General features: G+C 35.7%; 1 protein-coding gene across 15 annotated transcripts in view; it reads left to right on the forward strand.

The window, feature by feature from the left end:
- HERC1 (HECT and RLD domain containing E3 ubiquitin protein ligase family member 1) overlaps window positions 1-14,460 on the forward strand; it is a 123,489-nt gene that overhangs the window by 42,537 nt on the left and 66,492 nt on the right. For 12 of the 15 annotated variants that reach the window (XR_014229193.1, XR_014229194.1, XR_014229195.1 and 9 more), the window contains 6 exons: window positions 32-152; window positions 2,321-2,492; window positions 4,378-4,684; window positions 6,034-6,157; window positions 6,434-6,485; window positions 14,167-14,438. Coding sequence is in view for 12 of the 15 variants with exons in the window: in XM_082321741.1 (XP_082177867.1) it covers window positions 32-152; window positions 2,321-2,492; window positions 4,378-4,684; window positions 6,034-6,157; window positions 6,434-6,485; window positions 14,167-14,438 (1,048 nt within the window). In the remaining 3 variants the exon portion in view is untranslated. The remainder of the gene's footprint in view (window positions 1-31; window positions 153-2,320; window positions 2,493-4,377; window positions 4,685-6,033; window positions 6,158-6,433; window positions 6,486-14,166; window positions 14,439-14,460) is intronic. The other 3 variants (XM_082321745.1, XM_082321751.1, XM_082321749.1) reach the window with 2 other exon arrangements.

A 14,460-nucleotide genomic window follows, 5' to 3' on the forward strand; every position in this document is an offset into this window, starting at 1 on the left:
TTTTTTACATTTTGGGTCTCTCTTTTTGTAGATACCAACCTGGCAAAGCCTTGGCAGAAGTATACCGTTGTGTATATAAAGTTCGGAGTCGCTTGCTTGCCTGCAAGAACATGGAACTTATTCAGACTAGGTCATCCTCAAGAGACAGATGGGTAAGACTGTAAAGCTCTTTTGAGTGCTCCAGGTTTTACTGTGTATTAAGAAAACATTACATAATGTTAATTTCATATATGTTGCCAGTATTTTTGTTCTACCTTGTTGAAAAACTTCCAGGAGTTTTTAAATGAAAATAGGCGATGTATAATTAGGAGTCCCTTAATCTGTAGTACATGTGGTATTAAATCAATTGCAGCAAATAATTGATTGACAATATTTGATTGAAGCACAGCCTGAAGCCTAGTTTTACCTGTAAACATAGCACTAGTATGCTCTACCGTAGAAGCCCACAACTTAGGATTGCTTAGCTAGGTTGACCAGGCCACAGCTTCGTCTGGCTGCCATTCCTGAACCCAGCTGAGTTACCTGGGCCTCTGATCTCTGTCCCTCTCTGTACCTCCCTCTTCCCCTTTCCTGCCTTACTCACCCCTTTTTCCTTCCTCCCCAGCCAGATTCTCTTCTTCGTCCTGTCATTACTTTAAGGCTACTTGTCCTTGTCAGCCCTACATGAATGTTAGACATGATATGACGGGGCCTGAAACTAGCATGATGGCAACTTCTGAATCATTGTATTAAGCCAGGTCAGAATTCATGATGGAAGTGTTCATTGAATTACTCAGGGTTGGGGACTGTTAGGCATTACAAGGTAGTCCTTAAAGTAGGATTAGGGTTTCTCTGATAAGATTTTTAATTGCTGTTTGCAGTCTACAAGCGGGATATTTTTAATCAAGGAAATTCTCATGTGACATCAGGATTATGAGGCTTTTTAGCTATATTGTAAAGCACTAGTGATGCTTTTTAAAATTGTGTAGGTCTGTTTCCTCCTTTTAATTAATATTAAGGGGATATGTGTCTTTGCCCCTTCCTTTCTCATGGTCTAACATATCTGCAAGAGATTCAACACTTCTGAAAGCATTGGGTGGAGTGTGTGTACGCAGGACAGTATGCACGCGTTAAGCTTGGTGGTTCTCTGGCTTATCAAGGATACACGGGGTGGTCATTTTCTAAACACGTAATAAATCTGTTGCTTCATGTTCATGTTACAGCTGTTGTGCATGCTCACCATCAGGTGCTGTGTACTGCGTGTGTGCAATAAGTTCCATTACTCCCAGAAATCCTCAAGTTTATTGTGCAGATGCAATACAGCAAATCTAAATGTATGCAGTAGATTTGTAGCTTCAGGGAGATCTCAGATTTAATACTATTGGGAAAAAATAGTTGGTTTGCATTTGCAAAGTATACACAGGCTTAATGATAGAATGACGAGAGCAAGTAAGAGGCAACAGAAAAATGGTAACCATGATATGCTGCTACAAAGACCCTTTTTTTTTTTTTTTTCTGAAAGGAAAACTGCCAGGAGAGGGCAGATGAATTATGCTGGTGGGACATGTATGTCCCAAGATTTGTAGGATTAATTACTTCTAAAGTATTCTAAAACCTCTAATATAACTGTATGTTTTATATTTAAAGCTTTGCCTTCTTCAGATTGTCTAAAGCTGTTTCCTGCATTGGAAAATTGTCTGTTAGGTAGTAGGTATTTTGCTGGTCAGCACTTATATCCTCAAATTGAAGGAAAGCATCAACCCAAATACATCCACTCAATCAAAAAGATTTTTTAAATTCAAGTTCTAAGACTACTGTTCTTCTTGTGCACCTCATAACGCTAATCTTTGATCTTGGGGTGTGCATCTGTTTTATTTCATTGAAATAAAAGGGAGGAAAAGAACTGCAAATTCAGGACTGTTAAGAGTAAAAATGGGAACATATTGAGTATCGCTTTAAGTAACATCATTGTTTCCATCAAAGTAAGTTTTATCATATTCATGTTGTTTTTAAAGGGAGAAAATTTTATGAGACAACGGCATGTGGTTGCTAAAGGCTTTGATGCTGAAGTGTCAAAGTTTGACAATAGAGTCTAAGCAAGCCTTACAAGGAGACATTTTTCTGCAAATAATCTGAGTAACAGTTATTAAAGGAAAATTAAATTTTCTGACTTATGTATTTAAAGCCTTGAATGTAAACAGCTGTCTGTTGTTCATTTCACACAATATCAAAAGTATCTTTTTGACAGGAAAAAGGCTTATTAAATACCTATGTCCTTTTATGTTCATCTTTCATTTTGGTGAGAATTAATTTCACTGTATATATATTTTTTTTAATCAAGATGTTAGATAACCAAGAATCTGCTGATGTTGATACTCAAGAACATTCTTTTACTCGTACAATTGATGAAGAAGCGGAAATGGAGGAGCAGGCAGAACGCGACAGAGAAGAAGGACACCCAGAACAAGAGGATGAAGAGGAGGAAAGAGAACATGAAGTTATGACAGCTGGTAGTAAGTACTAGTTATGTGTGTCAATAATGTAATGTGCTTTGGAAGCACAATATATTTTTCTCTGCGAGGTAAAATGGAGAAATTATTTAAAAGATTATGAAAGGTTTGTCTGCATAAACATTGTAAGAAGTTTATTTTTTATAGAATTATGCAGTGCTTTTATTGGGTCAGAAAAGTCTTTTGATAACAAGGGAATGTGAATATTGGGCAAGTGGACTGCCTTTATGGGCAGTTCTCAGGGCATCACTTCTTATATGCGCTGTCTACAAGACTAATAGGTTTTATACTGTTTTCTCTAAACTTCTATTCAATAGACCTCTGAGTTTTCGTCACTATTTATATATAGAATTTTTGCTGCGTTTGTGTTATTGTATGTAATAAGCTTTGAAGGGTAATGTTATTCTGAAGTTTGGAAACAAAACTGCTGTTGATAACTGTGGGCTGACTGAGTTAGAATTCACTTGCAGACTGTTGTTATGCTGACTTGGGCTTGTAATCAGGCTCAATGGGGTAGTTAATCCTTAGTTTTTCCAACTTTAGTGAAGCAACATACAGTCACACTCAGTTGTTTTTTCTATCGTTACCCTAGTGTTTTCAAAGACGGAAATCATGTTAGCCTTCAAAAATTACCGTAGAATGTATGTAGCGTAAAAAATAAAATTGGCTGACTTGAAATACTTTCCATAGATATATAATGTTTTTTTCTTTTCCAAATATTGTTCTTCCAGATGCCGTTAGGTGTTTATCTTTTTCCAGCCTCTGCTGTCATTGCCTATTTTTCTGACAGTGTTTATATTCCCCATTAGGACTCCTGTATTCCTGTTTGGGATCTTATAGACCAAAATGTATGTCACACCTTTAGTTTCTATATGATGTGTCATTACATCCACAATGCAGTGGGCTTTTCTGAAAGTGTACTGTGGAGTGAGGTACACGTTCATGAGATGATTTATGGTTCTAGGAGGTGTACACGTGTTACCTGTTCAATAGACGCAATGTGCTTTTGCTGCTTGATATGCGGTTATCCTGGGCAAATGCTCAGTGTTCTCAGATTCTACCTGGACAGGGTTTCTGGGTGCCATAAAGGAAATGTATCCAGAAATATCGAGAGAGACAGTACTGCTGCATGCACAAATAAGTAGGAAGATGATGACTCTTTTACTGGAGATCCTAAGGGAAGCTGATCCTGACATGCAGAGTTCAGTTTGTGCCTTGATGCCTTGCTGCTTCTAACTATTATTATCAATGAAGGAGGTGTTTGGGTTTACCTTTGCCTTTCCAAAGGGGAACCGAATTTTTAAAATTAAAGTGATTAAGTCAAGAGAGCTTTAGGTCTTTGGACAGAGACGATGTGGTCTCTCACACAGCTTCTTCAGAAGAATCTGGCACCTAAGACAACAGCAGAATTAAGCAAAGTGAAGGCTAAGAATTTTGACAGGATCTTCATTGTACTGACCAAAGCTAATAAAAGCCTGAAACTGTTTCAGTATTGAATTACAGATATGCTGGTGTCTGCAATAGAGATTTACAGAAGCATTACTTTATATATGTCTGCTAAAAGGCAAACATAAAATAATCTCTTTTTCTTTGGTGCTATGCAAACAGGAGTTAGGTTACAGTAAGACACTGAAAGAAGACTGTTTAGTGTTCTGCCGAATTGCATTGTCTTCTGAATTTTAAACTTAATGTTGTGTAAATGCTTTGTTTAACCCGTTTGCATGACTTCTTTTATAGCTTTGTATTATTAATGTATTCTTTTACTGTTGGAAAAATATTTGTTGTTCTTTGTAGTGGGGCAGTTTTTGGCCCAAGATGTAGATGAATATTTCATTCTATGTAGCTTTGTCTAGAAGTTAAGACCTTCTTTTTGTGTTGCATGTTACAGAAATATTTCAATGTTTCCTATCAGCCCGTGAAGTAGCTCGCAGTCGGGATCGAGATAGGATGAACACTGGGACAGGGACTAGACTTGATGATCCACCTCCTCAGTCTCAGCAGGAACGAAGAATCAGCACTGATCTGACAGAAGGTCAAGATGTGTATACTGCTGCATGCAACTCTGTGATCCACAGATGTGCCTTGTTGATCTTAGGAGTAAGCCCTGTTATCGAGGAGTTCCAGAAACGAAGGGAGGATGGACAGTTACAGCAACCTCCCTCTACTGCTCCTGAAGGGATTGGACTCATGACAAGGTGGGGTTTGCTGACTGCTTAGAATAGTTAACTCTTCTCTGCTTCCTTTGTAATTGATTAAATAACCTCAGTTTTCCTCTGAGGATTGTTAGAATTGTTTTAAAAAGAAGATTTTTGCCTAGAGCAATGTTATGTTTTTGTTGAGAATAGTGATTTTTGTCAATTTTCTTTGTCCACATTAACTAAACCTTAATAAGAGTTTTAATCTGTGTGGGACATATTTACTTTTCAAAGTTGGGCTTAGTGATAAATAGTAATAAAGTCCACATCATCAGGTGTACAGATAGTCTGAAGTAATTGGAAAAATTCTTTATTTTTCCTAAGATATGTTTACATGTTTGGATTTTTTATTAACATGTTTGTATTTTCTTGAACTTTACCAATGTCCTGTATAGTAGTGTCCAAAAAAAATTTGTAGGCTACGTTTAAAAGTAAAAGTTTCAAAGCCTATTATGAAAAAAGTGTCATTCATGATTGATTTTTACAAATATTCCTAACATACTGGCATGTGTAAGACACTGTTGTTAGGCATAGGAGAATAACAAAATAAAGCCAAACAGCTCACTGAATTGGAGAAGTGTATAATTTAAATAGTATAAGTTCTACATGACGTATTTTAATTTTCATAACCTGAGATATTCTTGGTAACACAGTTTTATTCTAAACTTGACCCATTTAAACTTTTATTCCAGAGATCTTTGTGTGTGTATTAGAATATAACACAAGAATTGTGTAGCTGGTGCTACTAGTGAACTCCTGAATCTGCTTAAGCTTCTAGTGTACAGAAACTCTGCTCTGATATTTTAAATTAAGATATTGACAGGGAGTTCAAAAAGAGATTATATGTATTCAGTACCCTTTTATTCTTTTTGCCTCTTTTTGAAAATCTAGTCCCTAAAGCATGGGTGGCTGCCTCTGTCGTTGTCAAAGTGGCTTTCATCTCCAGCATATCAACTTTAGGATGCATTTTATGGGTGGGTTTTTAAAAAGTTCAGTGCTTTTTCACCCACTTACTCTGTCTCTGTTTTCTTGTCTTCTCAGCTCAGAAGTGTTTCTGTATACTGTATGTAATACTTACCAAGGCACTTGAATGATCAGTCATTTGAGGTTGCCATTTGTTCAGTTGACCAATAAGGGTGTTCAGAAGTAACAAAGTTTACTAATACCCTTTATAAGCATAATAATTGAAGCCATCAGACCACTTTTTTCCTCTTTGGTGTGGTCTTGTGATGTTTCTGTGATAGTCTGCTCCCAAATAAAACTGTGGTACCTGCTAAATTTGACTGTCAAATCTTACTTTTGCCTAATATCAATATTTTCTTTCTGTGTGTGTGTGTGTGCACCTGAAGCAGGAGTGAAAGTCTTACTGCAGAAAGTCGCTCAATCCATGCAAGCTCAAACTACAGACTGATTAAGTCAAGAAGTGAATCTGATTTATCTCAACCAGAATCAGACGAGGAAGGTTACTCACTGGTAAGTAAACTAGCATTATGTATTTAGAGATTATCAAAATAGTTAGGTGGGAAGTATATCTTAAACATTTGTTTAGTACTGTGTTTCAGTATAGAGATCTCTTCTAATAATCACCATTGTTAAGAGAAAGTAATGGTGGTAAAAAACCAATTGAAATTATTATAACTGTTAGTTTTCTCACTTTTATGGGTGAGGGATGCATTTTAAATACTCAAATATTATGCACTACGTGTGTTCACCTAAAGAAATAAGGCTTTTATTAATCTTTTAATCTAGAGTGGAAGACGAAATGTTGATTTGGATTTGGCATCATCACACAGAAAGAGAGGTAAGTTTTATTGTTTACCTAGTGAATATTGACCTGATAAATATGTTAGTATTTCCTAAGTTAAAATGTGTTAGCAATTAAATACGGTACGTAGTGGCAATCAGGATGTTAAAACTGAGTATTTAAAAATAACATTTAAAATAATTATTACCTACTGTTTGTTGTGCTAAGTTCTGTTGCTTTGTGGCTTGGTTATGGTATTTCCCAGGTTATAACTATTTATTCTAGCTTCTAGAATTGTAATGCTCTTTTGAAGAAAGCAAGGTTTTATGTGAGGTCAAGTGAATTAGGAACTTTCATTCTGTTTTCACTCGCATGACTTCAGGAAGAAAAAATTGGCAGAGAAGTTCAGTATCAAGTGGAACACTCTGTTCTTGTGCTAACAATGAACTTTTACCACAAAATGTGCTTGAACATGGAGAACTTGTATCCAGAAAATACCGCTTCAATTTTTGCACCCTCTCAACACCAGCACACATACAGAACCAAGCAACTGCTTCTTCTATTACTCCAATATAAATCAGATTTTTAGCTTTTGTACTGCTTTTTGTTGCTGCTTCATTCTGAGGACTCTTAATGAGCTTCTTCATAGAAGGTAGTGGAGGGAGCAAAGAATGTTTGTTTATACAGAGACCAGGAAGTCCTACCACTCTGGATGATGCAGAGTCTCTGCTAAAAATCACAACTTATGTCTGTTGTATCTATAAAAATCTTGCGAAGAGGCTAACAGGAATTAGCTTGGGTTATGATATGCTTTAATTACAGAAGCCTTAATACTGTTAGGTAATGTAAGAGTTCTAGTTTAATAGCCTTCATCATTGAGTACTCTGGTACTGAGAGGTTGCTTGCTTTTTAAAGGCTTTTGGAATTGTAAAGCAAACTATCAGTGGCAACACCCATTACACTTCAATTTGTAAATAATGTGGAAAGGAATTCCTTGTACATGGATAACCAACTGAACCAGCTGAGCAATAAAGAAATTTACTAGAGCTGTTCATACTGTGACAGCAGGATGTATGTTGGCATTCTCAGTGTTAGAAGATCTGATAGCCTCTGTTAGCACTCTGATCTGCAGTGTATTCTTTGAAGCCACCATTTTTAGCTTTGCCATTAATCTGACACAGAACTCTGCACTTGCTTTCCTCTATATCCTAAAAGTAATCCAGGAAATCATCTTGGGTTAGATCTGAGATACAGTATATCTTTATAGATTATGATTAGTTGAACTGTTGGTTAGATTGATGAGGTTGTTTTGGTCATGGGCTCCAGGAAATAAGGAATAATGCAAGAATAGACTTTATCAACCAACCAGAAGCTTTTTATTACAGAAGAAAATTCTGCACCAGGTGTGCAACACTGAGGAGAAACAGGTGTAAATGCAGTTGATCTGTCCTGAACCTAAAGAAGCTCAAATAGCTCATTTGCAAACTGAACACTGTGACAGCATGTACTGATACCTGTTTTCTGGTACTGGAGGACTTACTTTGCTGTCCTGTGGTACTTAGAGATTTTTTTTTTTTTTTCTGGTTTTGGCAACTGGAAGTTAACATACAACAATGAAAAATTATCTGCTTGTGCTGGATGATATTTATGACCGTTTTAGTTGATACCCAATACCAGATTCATCCAGTTAATGCAGGGTGCATTTACAGGGAAGTATTCCTGATACTTATATCAAGGTCAGGAAAAGATCTACAAAGGTCTGTGTGATCAAGTGGATGAGCTGTTCAGCTCAGTGCTATTTAAGGTCTTTCATTTCTTATGAAATGTCTGGTTTTGTGAATCCTAGTTATCTTCTAGAACTGAAGCATGCCCCAGTGCTTGGTGAAGATGTAACCTGCAGCCATTTTGAATTGTCCACCCCTTGTAACATAGCCAGCACACTGAAGTGCTAGAGATACTGCAGTGCCTATCAAGGGTGTTTTGACTGGTAAAACCCCTTCAGTTTCATCTTTATTCTTGTGATACGCCGTGACTAATAAAGGGGACTGTTACCTCAGCTTGAAGAATAGGAAAAATCTAAATTCTTACAGCATATTTGCATTGTACTGTGCTCCATCTTGAGTTGCTGGCAAAAGAGATTAAGGAGTTCCATCAGAATGAGCTATCTGCATTTGAATTTGCTACATTTGTTAAGAATTGAAGCATTAGAAAAAGCCTGGTTTCCTGTTTATGGCAGGTAAACTGCTATAGAAGAGATGACCTACGGAAGACTGCAGCATTGTTCCTCAAGATGTTCTCCAGTGGGATTTTTAAGTGCCACTGAAGTCAGATTCCCCTGAAGCAACCATTAGACATTTTAGTGAGAAACAAGCAGCGTATTTTTATTTGTTAGGGTTTTTTTTGAGATGTTCTTTCCGTATTCATGTTTGTATCTTGTGCTCCTAGGACTCCCATATATGATCTTCTCTTGAGTGGAAGAGTTTATGTCCCTCTAAACAAGAAGGAGAGGAAGGAAACATGTATGCCATATAAATGCTAGAGAAGATCTCTATTTTGAGTGCAGAGGATAGTCGTGCATTACAACAGAAGCATACATAGGAAACACTTCTCAAATTGCAATTAACGTGAAGTAAAGCCTCCTGGTTTTTCTTGTCTCTATTTCTACAAAACAGCAGTAACCATTGTTGCTTTAAGGGACTTACAGATGATCTTTTCAAATTTTTGTTGGATTGAACGTAGAGTTGGCAGTGTTAAGTGGAAAAGAACAAGTGGGTCTTACAGAAGAACCACAGGAACCACTTATCATTTCTTTCAGTTGAAGTTTATTATTCAAAAATTCAATCATGTTTCTTTTACATGTGGTTTTTAGAATAATATCTTACTGCAGTTTGCAGCAGTCCCTTGAAAATATTTGTTGTTTAAGTGTGTCTCCATAAACTGTGTGAAGGAAGTTGACAAGCAGAGCTAATTGGAAAGCAAGGGTTTTTCCTGAAGAAATTTCCTTCTGTCACCATTGCTTTTTTCCTGTAGGCTGTGCTATTTTGGAGACTTAAAAGGGAATTTTCACTAAAAAGAATTCCTTAGTATATGGGCATGAGGTTCCTCCCATCTCTTAACACATTTACTAGAATTTAACCACACTACTTGTTACAGAACCGTGGCCACACATGATGTTTCCAGCTGAGGTTTTGTAGCGTTAATTTATCCTCAACTATATGCAGAGTATTTGATCCTTGCAAAGTTGTCAAAATGATGTAGTGTGTATAGGGTATCAGTGAGTGGTTCTTTTGTAACAGGCAAGAGAGTAATTCCCTTTGGAGTGAGTTGGCTCATTTTAGAACTTCTGTTTATTGAATGCAGCAACTCGTTATTCAGAATTCAGATCACATTTCCTTAATAATTGAATCTCACTGTTGGTTATAGTCTGATTTTTATGGTACAAAAGCTGTTCCTATTCATAAGTCACAATATAGAAAACTAGCAGTAGAAAAACTACTAATACTATTAATTGTTCCTCTGGTCTTGCAGACGTCTATGGAAGGAAAGCATTCTCTTTTTATTCAATTAACGTCTTAGCCACTCAGTCCAATCTTTAATTGCCTTCTTCATTTATTGTATCTGTTCAGAAATATGACTGTGATATTCCTACTTCAGATCCTTTGAGTATCTTGTTCCTTGCTATTATTTAGTTATTTCTGAATTCTCCTTCCATTCCTGCAGAAAAAGTATTTTTCAATACTTTTGCCATAAGGGGTGATAAGCACATTATTATTTTCCCCTCATATGTAAGCCCATTGGGATTTTTTTATTGCTTAGATTAATCTTTTTTCAATTTTGCAGATCCCAAGAGTATGCCTCAAAATGTTGTACCTATATACAGTACCCGTGGGATACTGTACACTGCATTAGATACTTAACAGTAAAGAATGCGTATTTATCAGTACAATCATAATCATAGTTACAGACAGATAAATCAGAGTCCTCCAGTTCTGTGTTTTCTACTTCATATGAATCTTAATTCAGTGAATTTCAGTGTGCTTGTGTGTTCTGTAGTACTTTACTAATACAATTGGGAAACTCTGAAAAAAATGGCAAGTTAAATGAAATCCAAATTAAATTGAAATAATTTTGTGTACCTGTAATAATATGAGTTCTGCATTTTGAAATTGAAAGATCATGTTTACGTAAGGGATGTAAACATGCCTTGATGTATGCGTATAGCTGTGTTAAAGGGGATATATTTCTCTTTCCCTGAAAAGAAGGTGGAAAATTTAGAATGTCTGTCACCTAGGCTATACTAATTCAAAACAAGCGTAAATATTGTTTTCCCCAAACTTTGCTGCTTGATATATTGTTGTATTGATTGAGATGAGACTGATCGCTTAAGTCTAAGTCAGAATAATATGAGGAAGAGATTGTATGAATATGTTACCTTCTGTTTCAAATGTCTGCTTTTGTCTTCTGATTCTTGTGTGGTGTAGTGTATTTACTCCTTTTTGGCCAGTTGAGCCCCAGAAAAAAGAAGAGCTTCAAGCAAGTAACTGATGGCATGTTTATTTTTTTGTCTCTATAGCTTCTCTACATATTTTATGTTTTATGAAGCGTGTATTGCAGCTGTGCCACATTCATTTAGAAAACTCATTATTACAAGCTGGCTTTTAAGGACAATAAACTTTTTTTTTTTACTGTAAGCTTAAAGGTTATTCTTATGTGCAACTCTATTCATGTGATTGTAGAGGCTTATGGAAGTGCTAAGCTGCAATCAATTCTGTGTAATTAATATTACACAGAATCAAGCTAAGCTCTAATATACAATCATACTTTTGATTCTTCTATTGATATTTAACATCTTCAAGGAAAAAAAATTACTTTGTTTTAGATTTATGTGCCCTAATTCTTAAATGTTTTTAATTTTGAAGTATACTACTTTGACTTCTGACATCTTTGTTTTTACACTCTATACCTTTAGTTATAACTTCTCTTGTTTTCATTTAATCTGTATCTCATAATTGTTGGACTTTTCTCCTAATTTGAAACAATTTTAAATTGCTGTTACATTTAAACATTCTTGCATTTAATACTAAAATGATTAGCTAAGATCTCATCTTTTTTCAAATATGAAATGGTTTAGGTTTTTATTAATATATGGTGGGTGGTTTTTTTCATATAAGATTTGTTGACTATCAAAACTAAATTTTATTCTGATGTTCTGTTAATCCTTGAAAGGTCTCCTAAAGCTTGTGATTTAAGACACTGGAATGGCTTTTTGTTTCTTTACAAATCCTTTGATTCTGTGCTGTGCTTCATAGTGGCATAGCGTAGGGTAGGACAGGTAGAGGACAGGAAGCTGATGTCACTTTGGGATGCTTTAAGCTCTCCTGCTATTGAAAGACTGCAGGGCTTAAGGAGGCTTTTGAAATAGTTGTTAGTATGTAGGCAACATTTTGTGGACTTGGTAATGGTTTAGCTATGCTTCCGGTAGGAAATCTGAGACTTCATTTATCTTCTCCCTTGGGCTCTGTTCACCATGCATATGCTAGGAAGCTCCTTCCTACATGAAACTGAGTATTTTAACACCCTTTTATTCTACTCTGTCCTATTTATCCTATGTTTCTCACCTGCCACTTCAGCATATACATTATTTTTTAATAGAGAGCTTTAAAACAAGTATTATAAGAATTAATTAAAATTAGAGTAAGGTGGTATCTGTCTTTACTTTTGTTTTAAATATTGTCACCAGGTCTAAACTGTAATTGAGTAACAGAATTTCTTTAAATTCTTTCAAAGTAAACATGACAAAATAGATTGTTCTCTGTAAACCAGGTAATATTGCTGTGTTACATAAACCAGCAGAAATTAGGAAATTGGATTACACTTTGAAAAGTAGTGTTTAAACTTAATCTTTGCATTATCCAAAATAAATTTGTGTGCATATATTTTTGTCAAATACCTAATAAGACCTAAGTACTGTGATGGTTCTTTCTGAAGCCATTGCAATCTGTTCAGTAGCAAGTGTAAGGAATACTATGCAAATGTACACGAACACTATTTACCAAAAAGGAAATGGAATGTGAACAGGTTTTCATAATTCATAGCCCTGATAATTAAATTTTTTGGCCACTAAGTGGAGTTTAACTACTACTAATTTACAATGCAAAAGCAAAATTTCACAGTATTTTGAATTTGTAAGTTGTGTGAAGGTATAAATTGTGACCTGCAGGTGCAGATTGGTTGACAGAAAAATAGCATTTTGCCTTTATCTCGGGAAAAGAATGGTGCAGAATGGTTGCTAGGAGAGTTGACATAAGTTCCAAATCTGATGTGTATTTCTTTGTTCCTGTGAGCAGCTGTTTACAGAGCTGCTGCAGGTAGGCAGTGTTTAAAGGAGGTCCTGAAACTAGTATCCAGCTGTTACCATTGGAACTCAGCCTCACTGATGAAAGAATTCTTTCAACAGATGAATTTCTATGAATTTGTGTGACTTTTTCCAGAAAATGGCTGTGTTTAATAATGTATGAGGCTGATACCCTGCAGACAGATTATAAAAACTGAAGTGGTAATGTAGATTTGTATGAGTACTGTGAATGGGTTGTGATTCTCCAAATTGTATCTGTAGCTCATAGTGCACAAGAGACAATATATAAAAATTCTATGTAGATTATTTAAGATAATTGAAAGTAGAATTTCAAAGTGAATTTAAACACACATTAGGTTTCCACATAGGTCTCCAGACATTACGTATCTATGCAGATGGGAAGTTCTTCTGTACAGGGTCTCCCTTTTTGTAATACCTTGCGTAGCTCCAAGTCAGCTAACAGCATTTATAAAAACAATAAAATACTGACTTCTGTGTTGATATGTATATTTAACTGATGCCTATCAGTTAACTGCTGATGAAGGTATGACTTCAGTGACATTGCACTCCTTTGTGCAAGTTCTAGCAAAACTCTCTTGGAAATGAGATCAAATATATGGTGATAAGTTCTAGTGCTGCAGATTGATGACTGATGCTCATTTGAAGAAGTACAGTTATTACTGATGGTAAAGTTTCAGGTAGTGTAATGACATGCCAATGTAATAGGAAATACTTGAAAATAGACTTGTGAAATTGCCAAATGATGAAGACACAGATCTAATACATGCTGTAGATAGTATTTAATATACATGTATCTATTTATCTTGAATCATAACAAAGTAAATGCTCTCTGTTAGTCTGAACTAAAAATTTTCTGTTCCCTTCTGCAATCATGAATTCTGTAAATATTTCACCCAAAATAACATTGTGCTTTTTCAAAATGATAAAACATACAATGGCGTGGTTAAAACCAAAATACACTCTTGTTTTATGCTTAGACCTTAAAATAAATGTTCAAGGTGCACAATTTCTGTTGTAGCAGACCTTTTCTTTACTATTTTGTCATTTAGCTGCAAAGCATTTTTATTCAGTGTTCTAGCTTAAAGCTGAGCAGTTTGAGTGGCTTCTATCTTTTTGTTTTCTCACTTGGCAGCGTGTTGCAATACTGCTTAACATGATTAAAAGAAATACAGCCTTTCCTTTAAGGAAATTGCTGTAAATTTAAATCAAGTGTTTTGCTCTAAGTTGCTTAATGCATGGTGTAATTAACATGAATACCCATTTTCCACCTGTATGAATAGCAGCAGTTCAGTCTATACCTACTGTCAAAATGTGTTACCTGGTGAATTGGAATTGATGATACTTCATTATGTATATCTTTAGGAGCAATACACAGTCAAGTGGAACCTTTAAGTGACTCATGGGCTCGACTAAAACACAGCAGAGATTGGTTATACACTTCGTCCTACTCATTTGTTGAGTCTGATTTTGATCTCTCAAGATCCCTTGGAGTTCATACTTTGATTGAAAATGTTGTCAGCTTTGTAAGTGGAGATGTGGGAAACTCGCCAGGATTTAAGGAACCAGAGGAAAGTATGTCCACCAGTCCACAAGCGTCAATAATTGCAATGGAGCAGCAGCAGCTGAGGGCTGAGGCAAGTTTCACTTTAACATCTT

This window comes from Platalea leucorodia, assembly GCF_965183815.1.
Source record: "Platalea leucorodia genome assembly, chromosome: 9".
NCBI classification, from domain to species: Eukaryota; Metazoa; Chordata; class Aves; order Pelecaniformes; family Threskiornithidae; genus Platalea; species Platalea leucorodia.